The sequence below is a fragment of the Nannospalax galili genome, unplaced genomic scaffold (assembly GCF_000622305.1).
Source record: "Nannospalax galili isolate Female #2095 unplaced genomic scaffold, S.galili_v1.0 scaffold585, whole genome shotgun sequence".
Classification (NCBI taxonomy): Eukaryota; Metazoa; Chordata; class Mammalia; order Rodentia; family Spalacidae; genus Nannospalax; species Nannospalax galili.
The window spans coordinates 734,990-756,741 of record NW_008354016.1 but is presented as its reverse complement, the minus strand read 5'-3'; the positions used below and the strand labels follow the sequence as shown (position 1 = coordinate 756,741).

General features: G+C 39.1%; 1 protein-coding gene across 4 annotated transcripts in view; it reads left to right on the top strand.

Annotated features, from left to right (window-relative positions):
* Positions 1 to 21,752, top strand: part of Nr3c2 (nuclear receptor subfamily 3 group C member 2) — a 373,979-nt gene that overhangs the window by 250,603 nt on the left and 101,624 nt on the right. For all 4 annotated transcript variants that reach the window (XM_029555030.1, XM_029555028.1, XM_029555029.1 and 1 more), the window contains exon 4: positions 19,617 to 19,733. In XM_029555030.1, the coding sequence (XP_029410890.1) occupies positions 19,617 to 19,733 (117 nt within the window). The remainder of the gene's footprint in view (positions 1 to 19,616; positions 19,734 to 21,752) is intronic.

Below are 21,752 nucleotides of genomic sequence, written 5' to 3'. Positions count from 1 at the left end.
GATGCTACCATGACTGATAAGTTTTCTGAGGCAAGTTTTTAAAAAAAATAAACCCAACTACTATGGCAGACCAGATATTGCAAGGTTCAGGAGTAAACTCCAAAGGTGAGGTTTCAGTTGAGAAGGGATAGGGTACTCTGCCTCAGGCAAGAGCTTTTTGCTAAGCAAGAGGACCAATACTACTGGAGCCATCTCTGCCTGGACTTCTTAGAGGAAGTTTTAACAGCTGGAGCCAGGTACTAGGCTCTAAGAGCTTTGTGGATGCTTAAAACAGGGTCCCTCCCTTGAAAATGTTCTGACATAGACAAGAAGTGACATACAGACACCCAATCTTCACATGGGAAGAAAGCCATAATTTCAAGTAAGAACTCAGGAGAACAGTAACTACAATGTAAAATGGGAATCATTTTAATAGCATGTGGTATTATGGTAAAGCTTACCTAGAATAACATAACACCCAACTCCTTATAGTGATTGGTGATGGTAGCTGGGCCCCTGAGGTTTTGTTTGGGGTCGGGGCGGGGAGTGTTTTCAAGAGAGGAGATGTTTCTGTCCAAGGTCAGGGAAAGTTGACGTCTGTGGAGTCTTAGAAAGGATATGCAAGTCTCTGACCTTTATCCTCAGAGGGGAAGGAAGGTTGCTGACTGATAGTGGCTAGAGCCTCTGTTTCTTAAGCATTTATACAAACTCTTTGAACTGATGGTTAATGATCTTGATGGATGATAAAACCAAGTCCATCAGAAAATGATTGGATCTGTCCATCTGTACATGTATAACTGGTGTCTGATGAATGCCGTCCACTTTGTTTTGGCAGATGGAATGCAGAACTGGGGAAAACTAGGGTATTTTTGGCCTACAATCTATATTTTGTTTATCTCCATCCTCCTCCATGAGGTGCACTATTTCATGTAACTTGATCTGAAGTGTTAGCCGGAGTCCCTCTTTCTTTAATATTTTTCCAGGGAAGTCACAACTTATCAAGTATAATAATCTCTTCTAATTTTTTGATGTCTGGAAAATATTATTTCTAAACTTTTACCCAGTATGTTTTTTCTGTTTCATAATTGCAATATAAAGATTCACAAACCAGTTGCTTCCTTAAAATCTAAGACTGTAGTGGGCAGAAAAAAGGGGGACAAATCTCCCATTTCTGCATTTTATCATTGTAACTTGGAATACATAACCAAAAAGTCCAGATCCATTCTGACACTGTAGTGTGGTCACTGTTTAGCTTTCAATGCTGTTGGAATTATTTAAGACATGTGTGTGAATAGATACCCATATACACATATACAGTCTTATCCTTTTCTGTTTTATCTCCTAGAGTACACTCCTTAGAAATATTTTCAAAAATTAATTCTTCTTATCTTTACCTTTCTCATCAAAGGCCACAGTGACCATTAATTAATTCTTTTAACTGATTTGCAACTCTAAGACTATTCTATGGGATAAAGGCAGAAATTACAGTTTCCTCTCTCTGTCTTGAGCAATTTGTTGGACAGAAGGAGACATAAAAACTGAAGTGAGGTTGGCCAAGCCTAGCCCTGGCCATCAGTGATGTTGGAACCAAGTGGAGAACAAGGCCTTTCCTTGAGGACAGGGCTCAGCCATCCCTTGGGTGCTACACATCTCCAGGGCTATGGCTGTAGGGAAGGGCAGATGGTTTGTGGAGTACCTGCTATGTTCCAGATGTAGAACTAGCTATATTAAATATACAGTTGGACTCAATCTTTATATGCCCCATGAGTTTTGTGACACTGACTTTACAGATGAGAAAAAATAAGGTTAAGTGGTTTACTCAACAGTACATATCCAATAGTGACAGTGTAGGTGTCACCTGCTCTGTCTCATTGCAAAGCCCATTACTACATTATGAATTAAATTAAAAGCCTCTCTTGTCCTGAGTTTCAACTATAAATAATAATTAAGCTCTTTTCTGAATGAAGACTTCTTTATTTTAAGCAATGCAACCAAATGATCAAATTTGCACTGTATGTGCATGTGTCAATCCTTCTTGAGAAACAAGAGCTAAGTGTTTCCATGCATATGAAGACCAGTATGATCTGTGAGTGACTTGCTAAGCAATGCTGGTGAGCATGGGCTTTTGTCAGATCTGGGTTTGAATCCTGCCAGCACCACTGACCAGGTCAGGCACCAAGGACCATGTTTAGGAGAGAAGGGTACTGTCACCTCTAACGAAGCTACTGTAACATTAAATATAGTAAGAATGTGACTTCCCCAGCCTAATAGCCCAGGGCAGCACAGTTCATGCTCAGTGTATATGAGTCCTCTTAATTTCTATCTCATGGTGTCTCTCCTGTTTCTATGTTTACACTTCATATGTATGATATGGTCACTCACCTTGTCCAAGTCTGTCTTATTTTACAGAACAGAGCAGTAGGCACAATTTCCCACATTCTTTTCCTTTTGCCCTCTCTGTGTGAAGTGTCCCCATGGCCCCATATGGTGATAAAGACATAGTCCCTCACCTGTGGCACTGTTGGGATGTGGTAGAACCTTTACGAAGTGAGGTCCAGTAGGAGGAAGTCAGGTCATTAAGAGCTTTCCCCCAGAGAAGATAATAGGATCTGCACTTCTTCTATCTCTCTGGGCTTTCTGGCTGCATGAAGTGAAGTGTCTTCTTCCATCCTGTGTTCCTGCCACGACACGCTGTGCTATCAGAGGACAAAGCTGCAGGGCCAAGTGACCATGAAATAAAACATCTGGAAATGTGAGCCAAAGCAAACCTTTTCTCCTTCTAAGTTGATTGTCTCAGGTATTTTGTTAAAGGAAGCTGACTAATACATGCTCCTTAGATTCTAATAGTCAACTTCAAGTGTTAAAATAACCATATTGAAGGTTCTATTGAATGCAGGTGACACTTTTGAACCATTTTTTCTTCATAAGTACAAGAATTTGGGTTCAAATAAATATGGGTAGAAACACAGATATTTGGGGAACTAGCCTGTCAAGGTGTCAAAAGTAGAAGATGCCTCCTCTTGGCTTTAGCAAGGCAAGTAGAAGGCAACTTAGAGGCTGCCACTCTTGGCTCCAGCACCCACATTATCTGCTTTGAGAGAACAGTGGGAACAAGGAGGCTGCAGTCATCAGCTTGGAGCTGTAAACTTAGAAAGGTGAGGAACATTTACATGGAGGACCAGAAAGCAAACACATAGGATAGCTTTAGCTTTCCTTGCTTGGTTGACTAATAGATATAAAAGCACTTAAGATACTGGAAAATGGGTTTAAGGTGAGAAGGTAGCATAGACCAGGCTGGTTAATTGTAAATTACCTTTCCTCTGCAGCCTCTGAAAAGGAAAAGTGTGCTGGGTTCTGAGTCAAATCAGTTCCTCTAACATTGCCCCAGGAAGTGTGCTAATTGGTTGCCAGAGTGAACTTCTAATATAAAAAGTAGACCTGGACTGGCTTTCCCGTTGCTGAGCGCTTGTGTCTAACATGTAAAGTAGACCTAGACCAGCTTTAACATTACACGGCACTCAGGTCTAACACAAAATTGACCCGGACCCACTTCTCCATTGCTCAGTTCTCATGTCCTACATATAAAGTGGACTGTACCAGCTTCCCCATTGCTCTGTAACGTACACAGGAGATGGACGAGGCTCCCCAGTGCTCAGTGCCCATGTCCAGACCCTGCAGCACAGCATGTCCTTACAGCCTCAGTGAGTGCTCCCTTCTCCCGTCACTTGCCTCGTAGCACCTGTCATACCCAGTTTCCCCATGTCAAATCTCATGATGCTTTTCAAAAAAATAAATTTTATCTCTTATTAAAGAACTCCTCCTGACTCCCTTTCTATCCAGAAAACATCCTTCAAGGTACAAATCGAATGTTCTTTCCTCTCTGCAACCCTTCTTGACGTCTATGATGAAGACAGTTCCTTCCTCTCCATGTTCTCATGACAGTCACGTGCTGTTCTTACCCCAGAGTTTAATCTGCTTAACAGCCACTATTCTGTCTGGGATCTTGAGTCTCTCAAGGACAGGGTTCCTACCCTATCCACTTCTCCACCCACTGCTGATCATAGTAACTAGGTAACTGTCTGTTGGATTAATTTTTTAATATTTTATTTATTATTTCCATTTCGTGTGTGAGTGTATTGGTTGCATGTATGTGAGTGCACATGTGTCATGCAATGCCACGGAGGTCAGAAGAGGGCTTCAGATTCCCCTGGAACTGGAGTTAAGGATGGTTCATAGCCGCCATGTGGGCACTGGGAACCAAATCCGGGTCCTCTGCAAGAGCAGTCAGTGCTCTTAACCACTGAGCCATCTCTCCAGCCCAGATTGAATTAATCTTTAAAAAGTAGGCATAGTTAATTAATAATGCTTCGCTTTACAAACAGAACCTGCTTACTGTGGTTAACAAAAAGCATGCATCTTTGAAAAATATCTTAGAGGAATACACAGAAATTGATGGCAGTGATTGCTTTGAAGTAGAGAAACGGAGGATTGGAAAAGAGGGAAGAAAGAAACTTCCTACCATAGGGCCTCTTGAATTTCACACCCCATGCCTACACTATATTATATACCCCAAATCAGTTTAATTCAGTGTGCATATACAAAGGTCCTCATAGCAAGTGATTTCATAGTTTTACTTTTCTAGTATTGCTGGTAGGTTTATGAGACAGTTGGGACTCATTTAGAGCCAGAAACCGAGATATGTTTTAGGGCAAGTAAGGAACCACCAAATTGTTTAAAACTCTTCACGCTTTCTCAGGTCGTCTGAAGCCAGGGTGACTGAAAAAGACTCCCTTTCTCTACTCTGGCCTTGTTTCTGCTTTTGAGATCTTAGGGAATTAGCTGGTTTAGTGAAAAAAGTGCATGAAAACTGCACGTGGAGAATCCCATCCGAAGGGATTTTCCATTCCTACAGGGTTATATACATTCCTTCAACATCTGGGGCACTGAGGTTCTTCCAGATCAGGCAAAATGTGGTATGTTGGGCAGTAAGTTTCACACCCTGTGTGTGGTATCATTAGAACTGTAATACACTTGCATTCCCAATATCCGAGTGATTGGGGATGTTTTAGTCTATCCATATTTTTGATAAGGCAGCCTCAACTTGTTTGTCACTGCAGAGTCTGCTTGCATAGCATTGGGCCCTGTGGGTCTAAGTCTCTTGAGGCTATTTCTACTATGTATGGATCCATAGAAAGAATATGCTGTAATATACTCCAAGTATGAATCCCAGCTAAATTAGCCACCTGGTCAAGTCTTAATAGGCAAAATGGGGGTAATATGTCTGATCTCATAGGATTCCCTCATAACATTTTTTTAAATAAGGATTAGGGGCTGGAGAGATAGGCAGCTAACAACTGTCTATAACTCCAGTCCCAGGGGATCCGACAGCCTCTTCTGTCCTCTGTGGGCATTGCATGATATTGGTGCATTTACCTCCATGCAGGCAATACACACATACACATAAAATAAAAAATAATAAAATAATAAAATAATAATTTTTTTATTTATAAAAATAATAAATAACATTTATTACTAAAAAAGCATTAAATTATATGATTGGTAAGGCACCTGTCACATAATGAGAATTCAACAAATGTTAGTTCCCTGCCCACTGCCCTGAATAACTTATTAGCTTATCTAGATAACAGATGTTCTGCTTAGTGAAGTCCAACTATGTAAAATTCTTAATGAATGTAAGATGTAATTCACTCCTCTTGAAATAAAAGATTTCTTGTTACTTGATCATGTTTTACTTTTCTTACTGTTTTTAGTAATAAATGTTCCTTTAGGTTAAAGTCTTACAGCATTTAGATTTCCTAATATATTTTCTTACCTTTTATGAAAAGATGTTTGAAATCTAATTCATGATAATTAGCACATACATACCTATGTGTGTATATGTTTTTTAAATTAAAACCTAGCACTTTTCACTCCCAAAAGAATGTTTAGCTAGGAATTTTGTGCTCACCTCCGTTAAACAAAACTCCTGAAACATGCATCCAATCTGACCTGTAAATTAAAATGTTAGGATTCTAAACATAACTTTGAAGGACTTGTGTTTCAAGGTGGCCACCTATCCTCTGGTAGGTTCTTCCCCCTAGCATTTTGATCCAGGTTCACTCATAAAGCTCAGCAGCAGGTAATCACTGTCCATTGGATTATTATGGGCAGACTGTACTGGTTTTAACTGAGCAGTGGAAGTTAATTATCCAGTGTTTTAGTTGGGCTCTAGCAATGAGTAACTAGTTCTTGCCATAGTCCTTCTTACCATGCTACATTCTGAGATGGCTTGGGGGATGGGCAATCACCTATCAGAATCTGCAATGTGGGAATCTGCTGGACTTCCCTAATCTGTTTCTCAGGTTGTTTGAACCAGTTCAAGAGCAGTTAAACAAGGTTATGTAAGTGACATGTGATACAGCCCAAAATAGTGACTGCAAACACAGGCTGTTGTTGCTGGGCAGTTGTCAACTGCTAAAAAAAAACTCCAGCAGGACGACAAATAGACTTTCAAAATGAAAATGAAATTCAAGCAAAAACTTAACTTTAAAAGGGATTTGACGAAATTGACTTTCTAATGCTGAAAGTGAAATATTGGTTCAAAAAAGGGAGATTTTGTTCATCAACTCTGGTTATTCCAGAGTATCCATCAGTAGTTAAGTGAAGAATTCTTAACAAGTTTGTGGCCTTGCTTCAACACTTAGTTTTCATGTTTTAATGAATAGCTCTGGCAGACCAACCCTCAGGTTCCCTCACTTCAGATATATAACACATTATTAAGCAATGCATCATTCAGCTAGTCATTGGTATTAAACTACCCTATAAATATTGTTTCTCTCAGTTAACCTCTCTTGTACCTTCAAGCTATGAAAAAGATAATTCTATTTGTTTCACATAGGTTGGTACATAAAACTAATGTAAAAGAAAGAAAGATTATTAGTGAAGTTTGAAAAGATTTTTTTTAATTCATTTGTTTATTCTTACATGTCTGAGAGTTTTGCCTTCATATATGTAAAAGCATCCATGTCGAGCAATGACTGCAGAGTCCAGAAGAAGGAATCTGATCCCCTGGAACTGGAATCACAGATGCCTGTTAGGTGTCATATGGATGCTGGGAACCAAACCTGGGTCCTCTGGAAAAGTAGCCAGTTCTCAGTTAACCTCTGAGCCATCTCTCTAGCTCCCCAAAAGATTGTTTTTTTAAAAGAGAAATGAAAACAACAGAAAAAGGGTTTAAACTTTTGGATTCATACAATGTCCTCAGTCTGTGGATCTCTGTCTCTTAATGAGATCCACATCTAGGAAACTAAGAGCCAGGTGAAGAGGATATGGTCTGAGGCTATACTTCAGGACCCTGTGGCAGGATTCAGACTTAGCCACTCTGTGTCCTCACTGTTTAGATATGACTCTGAGGAACTCTAGTATTTGTTTCTTTCTTCATCTCTAAGAGACCTGTGAAATAGTGCTGTGTTCCCTACTCAGACTCTGAGCAGATTGAATACCAAAGGAGTGGCTTGTGGAAGATAAAATAGCAGCCTTTGGGGAATAAGTTGGAGATTATGACTTTGTGCTTAAGAGCAAAAGGAACCTGCAATCTGAACCTCAGAACTAGAAATGAACATAGATGCCAGTGGGTCAGGGAAAGTCTACTCGAAGCTGTGTACCTTTCTCTGAGGGAGTTTTCTCCTCATAGACAAGAATATGACCTGAGGCAAACAAGACAGACTCATTCTTCTCAAGCTACTCAGCAAAGCAGAGTGAGCAAAAGGTATAGAAGCCTGAGGTGTGACATTAAGCAGCTTCCTCCTGCTGGAAGGAAACATCAAGGGTGTAGCACAAGTGTTCCTCCTTGGTATGCTCAGTGTGAGGTACAAGCACTGCTTCTCTGGGGAAATGGAAGTGCAGTGTGCAAGGGCTGGCCTCGGTGTTTTGTGTGCTCTGCCTTTCTGCCATCAAGCCCTGTGTGTAAAGACAATGTGCCAACAGTTCATTTTCTAAAGCAAAAAAATTTTGGACAACCTGTCCTGTGTGGAATCACTTTAGTCCCCTGCCTAGTTAACTGGCTGTTCGTTAAGATCTAATTCAAGCACCTCCAACTACATGAATCCTTCCATAACAATGCTAAAGGGTGCCTGTAGGTGTTCACCACAGCATTGGAGCTTCTAGACCTAGAGCTTCCATGCCTAGGATTCCCTGGGAACTTCAGTGTTGCTTCCTAAGGGGACATGGATGGGGCAGAACATTGGCAGGACTAAGACAGGTATAGATACCCACAGCTCTTCATTCCATCCAAACTGAACAGGGAATGCATGCATCCAGCATAATGCTCTCCTAAGAACAAAAGAAAATAGATAATTTGGAAGATGCATCACACACGTGGCCACGATTTCAGGCAGAACATTAGCCAGGGTCAAACAAGCAAGGAGACTCGGGCTACGTCCTATCCACTCATCTGTCCTTTTCAGTGTCTTTAAGTTTAGTATTCGTGATTCAGGACTACCCTATATGTCTGCACATCCCAGTAGATACACAAATATACGAATGACATCTTCTGAGGTTTTTCACATTGTTAAAATAAGCTGTGCATAACTTATTTCCCTTCATACCAGTAATAGTAACAATAAAACACCAAAATTAAAAACAATAAAATAAGCCTGAGTTATTGCCTCTGATTCAAGCTGTAGTTACCTCTCATAAAATGGCAAGAAGTTTTTCTGAGCATGCCTTTGAGTTTTTACCTGCCCACCTTCCTTCCACGTGCCCCAGTGGCTGACTATAGTGTTGTACATAGTTCTCACAAACTTGGTCTCGAGAGTTCGATTTATTTTATTTTTTTAATTTTATGTGTATGAGTGTAATGTCTGCATGTATGTAAGTGCACCCACATTGTGCAATGCCCTCAGAAGTCAGAAGAAGGAGTCATATACCCCAGAACTAGAGTTGCAGATGATTGTTAGCTGCCATGTGTGTGCTGGGAATTGAACCTGGGTCCTCTACAAGAGCAGTCGGTGCTCTTAACTGCTGATCCATCTCTCTAGCCCAGAGAGTTCAAACGTTTTAAAGGGACATTCAAACAAAACAGTCCTGGAAGCAGATCTGTGGTTCATAGGGTCACTGCGCCGAATAGCCCTTAGGAAACTAGCCTTTGTGGAGGCTTGTGGCTCTGAATTCATGCCCAAAGGGCCTCAGGGTATCTGGTGGAGTCCCCCCTGAGCCACTGTCAGATACCAACAGAGGACGAAATCAGAAAGGTCCCTTCACGCTCCTTTCAAACAGAAGTGCTCTCCTTTTGGTGTGCTGGCAAATCAAAGTCTAGAGAAGAATTAATGTTTTAAAGCTTTTTAAAGGTTTTAAGAAACATTTGACGTAGATGTGGTGAATAGACAGGCAAGGAATCTAATACCAAATACAACCTTGGTAACACAAAGTAATAGTCCACAATCACTGGGCTCTGTTGCCTTGGGCCTGTAGTAAAGCAGTACATCATGATAGAAAGAGCAGGGTAGAGGAATCCTTTCTTTCACACATGATGACAAGAAGGCACTGAGAAAGAGATGAGAGCATCTTGAAATGAAAGGGACCCCATAATCCCTTTCAGCTCACCCTCCAGTGATCTAACTTCCTCTCACTAGGCCCTGTCTCTTAAAAGTTCCACCACTTCAGTAGTGGTATGAACTGAGGACCAAGCCTTCAAAATATTAGCCTTAGAGAACTCTCCAAGTTCTATAGCAGAGAGCAATGGGCTTTGTCCACAGAGTGTTGGCAGCCCCCAGACATCCTCCAGGTACCTCATCATGCAGAGTACTCCTTGGTCCTTCTGCCCCCAGAGCTTTAGCCACCATATTGGCTGCCCCCACACATTTAACCACGTCCTTGCCTCTCCCTGGATGCAGTCTTTGTTTGGAATGGTGTACACATGCCCCTTCCATGTTTCCAATTCAAAAAGTTCTTTACAGCTTGCCTCAAATGTTTTTCTTTTCTTTGTAGTTAGCATACAAAAGAATGCGTTGAGTTATGATATTTTCACATCTGTCATTGCACTCTGCTGATACACCCACATCTCCAACCCCTTCCTGACAGGTCCCCTTTGTCCCAGCCCATAGTCCTTTCTCCTAAAGGCTTCCTCATCCCCCCTCATAACTTTCTTACTAAATCATTTATTCATTTCCTTTCTCTAAAATCACCCCACCCTCTAGATGTAAATGCAAGTCTTAGGGGCAATGGACAACATTTTAACTCCTTCTAACATGCCTTGAAAGTCTTCGGGCTTGGGGTATGGTTCACTGGTAGAGTGCTTGCCTGTCCTAAACAAGGTCTCTGGGTTAGATCCCTAGCACACGGTTACACACACTCACACAGAGAGAGACAGAGACAGAGGGAGGATTTTTTAATGGAGTTAAATTGTAGCTGGAGACATATTTTAAATCTAGTAACCTCTTCTCCTTCTTCTCAAGGACCTGGGTCCTCAACTTGCTTGTGAATATCTGCTATGCCCACCTTTGTCCATCAAGCAAAGTGCTTTCCCTCAAAGAATTCAGTGTCTGAATGTGTGTACTCTCTTACTTTGAAAAGTATTGAGTAATACTAGAAAACAGACAGGGGATCTCAAGATCAACACAAGGAAGCCGACACTCTCCAGACTCTTACACCTCTCTCCTGGGTCCAGGTCCTAGTCTGGCCTTCTTAGGTGAGCTACAAACAGGTTGGAGAGTTTTACCTTTTTGCTTTCTGTTTACTTCAGGGGTGTAGTTCAGTACTTTCACTTCCTTGCTAGCTTTTAGAAGAAGATAAAACTTGAAGCTGGGATCAGAAGTTAATAGTATTTGTCTTGTCTAAAGTGGGGCCTTTTCACCTAAGGTCAGGCATCTTAGTGGGATGCTCTGCCCCTGCAGGAGGTTCTCTACTTATTTATATCTAATTAAGTCCTGATTATTTGTTCTTTGAATTTCCTCATCCTACTTTCTTTAAAAAGAGCAAACTAAGCAAACAGATTATGAGTTAGGAATTATCACTACCACTATTTTATTTTATTTTATTTTTATTGAATTTTCTCACAACATAATTTGGTGGCATTTAAATTGCATCCCCTATCCCCACCTCCCTTTATTGCCCCTTGCCCAATTTAGTGTACTCAATTATATATAAATAAGGTCTACAGAGTCTAATTTGCATCCCCAAGTGTCCTAAAGTGTGGTTTCATTCACTGGAGCCTGGTTAACCTACCAAGAGTCCCACACTTGAAAGAGACTGTCTCTGCCCCTCCAAGCAATCATCTTTTGACACAATTTCCTTAGGTGGATTGGAGCTTCTCACCCACTCCCTCATGTCTATGCTGGGATTTTTCAGATTTGAGTTTACATGGCACTTGTCCATGCTGTCACCGTTGCTGTGAATTCACATGAGTAAGTGACCAGCTGTCTGGAGAACTCCATTTCCTTGTGGTCATCCACTACCTCTGGCTCTTACAATCTTTCCACCCCTCTCTTCCACAATGACCCCTGAGCCTTGGGAGCATGAAATTTGATATAAATGTCCTATTTGGGGATAAGTACTCTGCAGCCTCTGACTCTGCATGTTGACCAGTTGTGGGTTTCTGTGTCAATCACCATCAGTTGCATAAGGAAATTTCTCTGGTGAAAGTTGACAGATGCACTAATCTCTGAGTATAACAGTGTCATTAAGAGTCAACTTACTATGATAACTATTTAGTAGAAAACTTGCTACAAGCCAGATTTTGTACTTATTTATGCATTTTTATTTGAACCCATATCGCCATTTACAAATTCAGCATTGGCATCTCCATTTTGTAGCTTGGAAACCAAGACTAGAAAGATGAAGCAACCTGACCAAAGCCCTTCCCATTCCTCTGTGACTGAGTTGGCATCTGAACCCATGGACTTTGGTTGCAAAGTCAGTGTCCTTTCTCTACTGTGTCCTCACTGCCTCTGTCTTCCACTTTCTCTGTTCTTGCGTTATTGATACTGTAAGGTTCACATATCACTCAGTCTTCTTTTTTTCATTTGGAACCAACTCAAGAATAACAGAAGTTTGTTCTTGATTTCTTTTTAATCAAGAAAATGCCAAAGATAATTTTTGTTGCTTTCAGGAACTTTTGAAACAATGTTCACTTTTTAAAGATTTTCTAAATCATTCTAGAGTTAAAAGCAATGTTTATTGTTTCACTTCATTTTCTTTTTTAATCAGTCATTGAGTTCTCCGGGTTTTCCTGTATGTCTGTGAATCTGTGTTAATACATGCTTACTCAGCTCACTGTCTTGGTTTTCCCTCCATACTGGTCCTCACCTTGGAAGCCTTCTGTAGTCTAGAATGACTGCCTTTCCTCTAAAACATTGCCACAGCCTCAGGCAGGACAGACTAACCAACCTCAGAAAGGAAGCTATTGGGTGCAAAGAATTTAGGACTTCAGCTGCCAAAAAAATCAGTGCTCAATATTCAGACACATTAAACTACTCCTGCCTTGGTTCATTGAAAATCCTCAGAGCTCAGCTCCCTCCATCTGTCCTTCCTTCCTCCTTTTCTTCCTTCCTTGTTTTGAGGCAGAGCCTCATTTAACCCGGGATGGCCTCTAACTTTCTATCAGTGGAGGCTGACCTTGAACTCCTGATCCTCCTGTCTCACCCTGAAATGCTAGGATGACAGAAATGAGCCTCCAATCCCAGCTTAGAACCCATTTTCTTAATGGATACATGCATGGAGGGGTAATTCAACCAGAAATGTGGCAAAAAATGCTTTGTGTGTGTGGATCTTTTATAAACCAGTCACTTAGTCTTGGGGGAGCATTCTTTTCTGTGGACTTATATTTGCACAGCATCCTACATTAGCATGCAAGTTATGCATATTGTGCATTTTATCAGTGTGGTGTTCAATCTTTCTTTCAGCATCTGCTCAGCATAACTATGTTCTAGGCAGTATGCTGTTTGTATCATCTCTACTTTCTTCATTAGTTTATGGAACAATTCTCCATAGTGCTTACTAGAGTACCATGGTTCAAATTTTGTGCCGAAGTGTATTTATAAGGAATATTTTTGGATATTCAAATCATATACCATATGCATTAAGCTATTTTTCTTTATATTGTAGAAATATTTACTTTTGCTTTTAAATGTCTATTATAGTGTCCATTATGAGCTAGATAGATGTAATTTTCTCCATATTTTTTTGAGGAGAGCTAATTATATTATATTTGAAAATTGTGAGACATTTGCATTTCCCCTATAAACTTCTCCATTATCTATCTTCTCGTTTTTGTAAATGTTCCCGAGTATGTGGACATATTAATACATTGATAAACAGGTGGTAGGTTTGGGGAATCATAATTACATTATTTATTGAAATAGCTCAGTTGTCTTTGTCTCAAAAAGAAAGATTTTAGATACTGGTTGCTTCTTACTAATATTTTCTAGACTCACTATTTATGTAAATAACCCTCAACTTTATTAAAACTAATGTGCTAGAAAAAAAATTAGTAAGCTGAAATGTTCGCTGCATCTCAGAGGAACTTCTATTCTGGAAAGTGGATTTCATATCCTCACTTCCCTATCACAGAGATTCCTCCATGTGTTCCTGCTCTTTCTTTCTGGTAGAGGGAAGAGTCTAGTCTTGGTCCCCCTTGTGGTTGGATGGGATCATTGCATTGGACCTGAGCCCTGACTGAGCTGTCCCTCCTGGGCTGGACCATTAGATTTCCTGAGCCAGAGTCTACACTCTCACCCAGAGACTCACAGAATGCCCAGTGGTGGCTGCTCCATCACCCTGGGCCTGGAATAAGAAGATATGAGCCCATCCCTGCTCACTGCAATGGCCCAACTTACTCATCTACACCAAGAACCAACTAATTCAAATTTTCCAAATTGCTTGCCTTTTTCTTATCAGTTAATTTTTGTTCTTTATTATTTCATGAATTATTTACTTAGAATTTAGTTTCTCTTTTCTTCTAGTTTCTTAAGGTAGAACCTTAGATCATCAATTTTAAACTTTTCTTATTTTCTAATGTAAACATATAAAGCTAAAAATAGTTTCACTTAGTGTTAATTTAGCTGTATCCCACAAACTTAATGTTGAGCTTTTGTGATCTAATTTAAATATTTAGTCATTTCCCTTCTGATTTGTCTTTTGTCACATAAATTATTTACAGATATCTGGCTTTATTTTCAAATGTATGGCACTCTGGTATATTTTTGTTATTCATTCATAAATGCCTTTGTGCACAAAAAATATATTCTGCATTATTTCATATGTTGAGGTTATGTCTAGATCAGGGTGTATTCTACTCAGAATTTTCTACATGTGTTTGAAAAAAATATGTATATTATGCAGTTGAGTTACCTAATAGGGATAGGTTTGATAACATCATTCTGATCCTTTGAATTCTTCCTGATTTTCTAGATACTGATTACTTTGCTGATTGCCGAGAGTATTTTATATTTCCAGTTATGACTTGAACTATTTTTCTTTATAATGTTTTCCTTCCAGTCTTAATCATTTTTACCTAATGTAAATGGAAGTTCTGTTATTAGGTGCCTACATATTTGGGGTTCTTCTATATAATATAAAATATTACATCTCTCTGACATTACTGTTTTAGTCTTCTTTGTCTGGTTTTATGTACTCAGATCAGCTTTCTCATGCTTACTGTTGCCATTGTCTGTATATTTTCCATCCTTTAATCTGTAATCTGTCAGTGTTTTTTTATTTAAAAATATAACTTATACTTGGTCCTGCTTTTGAATATTTAGACCATTTACATTAAATGGAACTGGTGCTAAGCTTGGGCTTACTTCTTTGAACCTGGTTATTGTTTCTTTTGTTAATTGCTCACCTGTTTTTTCCTGTTCTGTCTTTTTTTGGATTGAATTTTTTCAGTATTCCATTTTATGCCTCTACTGTCTCTTCTATTATAGTCCCTGTCATTTTCCTAACGGATGTTAGATGGTGGTATTTCTCAACAATTCTCTTTATATTTATTTAATTTCTGCAATGCATACCTCTTGGATATTCAATATGTTATTTTTAAGCATATTATTGTTTTCGATACTATGCATTTCAATTCTTAGATTTCCCTTTTTCATACATCAGTCTGCGCTGTTTTACCACCTTCTACATCACTCACTCCCTATTTCTTCACCCCTTGTAGCATCTTTGCTTACATATTCTAACTTGTAGAGGCTGCTAATTCTAGATTATTTGTAAATGTGTTTCTACTGGCTTATTTTTCTATTGACTTTAGTTCATAGTTTTCTGTTTCCGTGTTCCTAATTGTAGTGTGAGCATTATGGAGACTCTGGGTTTTGTTCTATTTCTCTGAAAGATACTGAATTTTAATTTAGCAGTCAATTAAAACACTGGCAGATCATCCTGTATTTCTAGAGAATTTTCTTTTTGCTTTTGTGGGGAATCTATTTTGCCCTAATTCTGGGATACAGTGTTTTTTATAGGGCATGAACCTTTCAGCATTTCAGCAGAAAGCCAAAAGTCTTTGAGTCTCTTTAATTTGGGGGGAAATCAAGCTCTGCTCCCTTCTGATGGCCATTCACTGAACACCTGGTCTGGTTTACAGCCTTCAATTGTTACTTCCCCCTTGAACCCTTTGATGTCTGATGATCACTTCTGGAGTCATCCAACAAAATGAGGGGAGGTATTATATATGTTTTATGCCTTACCTACCTCCCATATGCCCTCCCTTCCAGAACATTCTCCTTCAAATTCCATGTTTTATGCGAGTCTCAAAGCTTGCTTCCTGCTGCAATAAGATTGAGGCTTTTTGCTTGTTTTGTTTCTAAACACTCTGTACCATGTGGAGTGCAAGGCCCTCAGGGAAGGAACTAGTCAACCACAAAGTTTTACCTATGATGATTGTCTATTCAATAGTCAATTTTCCTCCAACTTCTCCTTGATTTTTGTCACTCCTGAACACCTTTAAATCTTGCACCACATGTGTTGGATGGGTAGTTCTTAAGTATCTGTAGAAGGTTTATGTGTTGTGAGCCATTATACCACTATATAAAGGTAGAATTTTCCTCACAATGGGCATGTAGCTCAAATGAAAAATCAAATTTATCTTCTTTATCCACTTGGATCTCTTTTTAACCCAAGACTATTACTGTGGCTATAAATGCTAGCTAGTATACAGCTAGTATACATCTCTGAGAACTGTGGTTTTGTAATAGTGTCCCTACTTCCATTCTACTAACCTGCCACATAACCTTAAGATTAATATTTCTGGAACATGGCTCTGGACCTGACATTGTGATCAGGAATCTGCAGTAACATCCCGGTGCCTGCTAAATGAAGTATGCGTCCCTCGGCTTGTCATTCCTGGCCACTGCTGTCTGGTCAGCAATGTGATCATTTTCCTGTAAAAAATATTTACCCCATGAGGCCTAAGATGTACTTTCTTCTGTATTAGCCATCTCAACACTGCGAGAGCACAGGGTTTAAAGGGAGATGATCCACAAGACCCATGCCGACTCACTCAGATAAGGGCTCAGAGTAGAGCAAGAGAAATGGGCTGTGGGCCCCTGCCCTAGCCTGGGAACTGTTGGCAACTGATTAGTGCTGGGTGAGGAAAAGTTGATCTTAAGATTTCTAGATAGGCTGACTAGACTCCAGTGGATGAACTTGCATGGAAGGACATCTGGTTACAAATGTTTGACCAGATAGGACTTAACTTATATGACAGAATGCATGAGGCCCAGTGGGAGGAGGGGGAGCTATAGAGGCACGAATGGGAGGGGGGGTCTAAATTTGGTTAAGAACTGTTGTATTAAATGCACGAAAATCAATAAAAAAATTTTAAAGGGAAATGATCACCATTGAGGTCTTTCGGGTATAGTCTCCATTTTTTTAATCTATTCTTATTGTTATTATAACAGGAACAAAGGGATGAAATACAGATCACACATTTGTGTAGGTACAATCAAATCTTTAATGTTTGTACATCTTAAAAGAGGTGACAGAATTTTCTGTAATCTGTTGTGAGCTATCTGCATTCCTCTCCTACAATTCTGCACTCTCTATGGAAGATAAAATATTCTACAGGGAAGGAAACCACTCTGCAGTCATTGCAAGAACCTGTATCTTTAAAAAAAAAATAATTCCCAGCTTTTGGAACCCTTTTAGGACAACCAGAGGGAAAAAATCTTCCAATGCATATATAAAGTACAGAGGATTTCTTGCACATTTCTTATATACCTACAATCTACATGACTTAGTTACATTTATTATCAATCTATAGAATGGAAAGAAATTTACAACCCATGAGACCAATACTTATACAAATATCCTAGGGCCTTGCACACATAGGAGGTCCCCCATAAATCCTTGGTAAATTGAAATAAATTAAAATTTAACATTTAGTTATTTCTTTGGGCTTTAAAGTTTATTCAGTTCATTGTGAGTTGTAGATGAAATCTGTGGTTGGGCATTAACTCTCATGCTATGTAAAAGGCACACGATGCCAGTTTACAGTGGCAATGCTGCCTGGTAAACCAGGAGCGCTTGACTCAAAGAACGTTCCAAAGAGCACTCTGCATTCTATTAAACCACCAGTAAATTGCATTGGAAATTGCTCTTTAGAAAACCCTCTGGACTCAAGGTACGGCAATATCATCAGGCTTTCTGAATTGTGCTCCAACTCTACCATTTTGGAAAGTCACTTTACCAATTCTAGAGAGAGCCTCTCCTTGTGAAGAAGAGCAGTCAGTAATAATGACTGCCTGACCCATGCTGGAGACTTGTCCTAAGGCTTAAGTAAGATTATACTTTATTAGGGGTTCAGATTTTTTTACTTTAAAAGTAGAAGGTTCTCTGTTATATTAATCTTTCATTATCTTTAGTATGGATTTTTATTGCTTTTGTATATTCATTAAAAACCTTCAGTTTGGGGCTGGAGAGATGGCTCAGTGGTTAAGAACACTGGTTTTTCTTGCAGAAGACCTGGGTTCGAATCCCAGCACTCACATGGCAACTAACAACTATCGGTAACTCCAGTCCCAGGGGATCCAACAGCCTTTTCTGACCTCCGCGGGCATTGCACCACACGGGTACACTTACCTACATGCAGGCAATACATGAATACACATAAAATAAAATAAAAGTTTAAAAGTTTAAAAACCTTCAGTTAAGAGGTTGGGCATGGTGGTCTATGCCTTTAGTCCCAACGCTCAGAAGACAGAGGCAGGAAATCTCTGTGAGATTGAGCCCAGCCTGGTCTACCCAACAGTACCAGGTCAGCTGGGGCTACAGGGAGATGCTGTCTCAAATAGAACAAATGAAACAAAAGAGAGTTCATTTTAAAAAAAAAAAAACCTTAGGTTATTGTGACAGTGGAATTTAATTTCTTCATTTTGTTATATTTCCCTATTTTATTACTATTATTTTATTGTTATTAAGATTTGCTATAATATTACAAATAGTATAACTCTAAGTTAAAGTGTTTTGATTACATTAGATGATAGTCTACCTTAAGTATTTGTCAAGGATCTGGCTCCATTTATCCCATCATACTGACCCAAGTCCCTTTCACCCGTCTCCTAGATTAAGGCCTCTGTCCTCAATTAAGACCTTAAGCCCTCGAGTCCAGTGACTTCTCCTCTCACTCAGAGTAACATCCAAACCTTTGACTGTGACCCCCTAAGACCATGTGAACCATGGATCCTCATCTCCTTTTACTCTGTACTCTTTCCTCTGCTCATTCATTCCAGTACGCATGCTGTTCCTAGTACCTCCCCAGTACAGTAACCCCCCTACCTCTCTTTCCCTCTGTCTCATTTGTTTTTCTCCCTCTACAAGGATGTCCATATAGTTACCTTGAAGTATCTTTACATCTTTACTCAACACTCACCTTCCTGTGAGGGCTTCCTAGTATACTCTAACCACCAGGTGACTATGTACCTTCCTCTCTAGAACATATTAACTGTCTAACCTCTTACTCATTATATCTGACTGCCTTGTCTATTGTCTGTTCTCCCCACGAGCTGAGTGAAAGTTAACAAGAGCAGCGACACCTGCCAGCCGTGTTACACCCCTATTGCATCTACAAGTGTCTGGCACTTCCTGGATGTTCAGTAAACATTTTTGAATAAATAAATGGATAATAGAGCTAAGCTACAATTTCATACTCTGCCAGTAGGTACCACTCCCTAAGCCTGTGCTGTGCCCATATCTGATTTATGTTTAGTCACAGGTAAGCTTACAGAATGAAAGACTTAAATATTCACAAGTGTACATTTGAAAGTCTTTGCAGTATAATTGCATGGTTGATGGTGGGATAGGCCTTGTGACTTACAGCTGCAGCTGGGCCTTTGTTTGCATTGGCACAGTTATCATGTCTGAAGGACATTTGCACTGTTGCCTGAATCCATGCAGCTGTCAACAGAAATCAACCAGTGGGAAAGGTGGCTCCTCTTCTTATGGAAGAACCTGTTCAGACACAAACAGAAGTCTCAACTCCATTGAGCTGACCACCTTCTTGTCCATATTGCCCATAAATTCTCTTCACCTTCTACTTTGAAGAAGAAATACCAAAGTAGGAAAGGACAAGAATCATATTCTGATTGTATGTGTTAATATTTAATACTAGTGTGATAGTTGTTAACTATTTTTTATTATTAAATCAGGGCAACACAACTATTTATGTGCTGGAAGAAATGACTGTATCATCGATAAGATTCGAAGAAAGAATTGTCCTGCCTGCAGACTTCAGAAATGTCTTCAAGCTGGTATGAACCTAGGAGGTAAGTTCTACAGGCTTACCTTATTTAAAATTTTAATATGCATTAAAATTTATAACATGATATTACTAGAATCTATGTACTGCCAATATCAAAGATGAACCTAATATGGTTCTCTAAAAGTCCATGAAAATAAAGTCCAATTTTCATGCAGACACATTTTAGTAGGAAAACATTTCTTAGCTGGACTTTTTTTAAAAAGATGTGCTATAGGGCTATAATTTACTAAATTTCAAGAATTAGACATTTCAGTATGCAGAGAATAAGATGCTACAGAGTGCTTATCCCTGACTAGGACACCTATATCAAACTTCTGCCTCCCAAGGCTCAGGAATCATTGGGGAAGAAGTGGAAAGATTGTAAGAGCCAGAGGTGGTAGATGACCACAATGAAACAGGTGGTCCAGACAAGTGGTCAGTTACTCATTTGAACTCACAGGATTGGTGACAGCATACACAAGGCCCATGCAAGCTCAAACCAGGAAAAAAAATCTCAGCATAGACATGAGGAAGGAGGTAAGATGCTCCAACACCACCTAAGGGAACTGTGGCAACAGATGGCTGCTGGAAGAGACAGAGACAGTGTCTTTCAAGCATGGGATTCTTGTGGCTCCAGTGGATGGACATTAGGAGATACAAATTGGGTAGGGGGCACTAATAGGAGGTGGAGATAGGGAAGGAGCTCTAAATACCATCAAATTATATTGTGTGAACCTCACAAAAATATCTATTAAAAAAATCTAGTAAAAAAAAAGAATCTGGCATTTAACCAAAGCAAAAACAAAAAGATTACCTTTTTATAAACTGTAATTAACAATTTTATTCCCGTATCTGTTAGAAATAAGACTCACAATATTATATCACTAAGAATTTCAGTAATGCATTCTTTAATTCCAAGAGTAGCATATATGGGAGGGAAAATACTGTAAAGTGATAGCTTCACCAAAAAGGGAGAGAGGATAAAAGACTTAGAACCAGTTGCAAAAGTGTACACTATTCATGCATGGAAAAGATTGAATTCCTAATGGTGTCAACTTTACCCTAACATATAACATAGAAAAAAACATCATATAACATTATAAGAAAAATACCAATTGATGATTCTAAATTCCCCAAAACAGCAGGAATATTCTGGAAAAGACAAATAACATAGTGAGCTAGCACTAACAGATAATAAAATATATCATAGAAACATAGTTGCTAAAGTAAACTGTTGTATATGTTTACTGATTATCAGAACAACAGAAAATCCAGAAACAGATCTATTCCATACAGTATCTATTTTATAAATAATAAAGCTGGCATTTCAAATCAGTGGTACAAGGATTTTTTTAATAAAAAAAAGTGTTGTGACAGGTATATAAACACCTAGAGCAAAGATACTGATCTAAACTCTTTTTATACACTAAAATAAATTCTGGTGCTTCTGAGATTTAAATTTTGAAAATTAAGGCAGAATCACTAAAAGAATATTTATTTTCATACTCTCTAAGTAGAGAATTTTTCCAAGCATAAAACCAAAAGATAGAAAATGAACAAGTTGAAAGAAATCAGCACTATTTACAAATCAAATATAACTCTAATGACAGACAATAAGCAATAAGAGAAAATATCTGCAATTTACCAAGGTTGGATTTCTTTCATAGATGCAGAATGCCTACAATCCCATTAGCAAAGAAAACTGGGTGAGGGTTCCAAGCCACAGTCACAGGTGAAGGAGATACAGCTGGCTCTTGAAAGGCAGGAGAAGATCCTAAATCTAATAAGAATAAGAGAAAGTTAAAATGGGATCATTTTACAGAGTGGGTAAAATGAAACATTTTAGTGACTTTGATGAGAATAGAAAAATAAAGTCAAACTCGGTGATGATCTATCTCCTGCCATTTAGGTGAGTGTAAATTGGTGTGACTCCTGTGGAGAATAATTCAGCTAGTTCTATAATGGTAAAAGGTTTATACCTCTGAACTCAGCAGTTCCACTTGTAAGATTTTATCCAGTTATATCCTTGCAATGTAAGAAATTA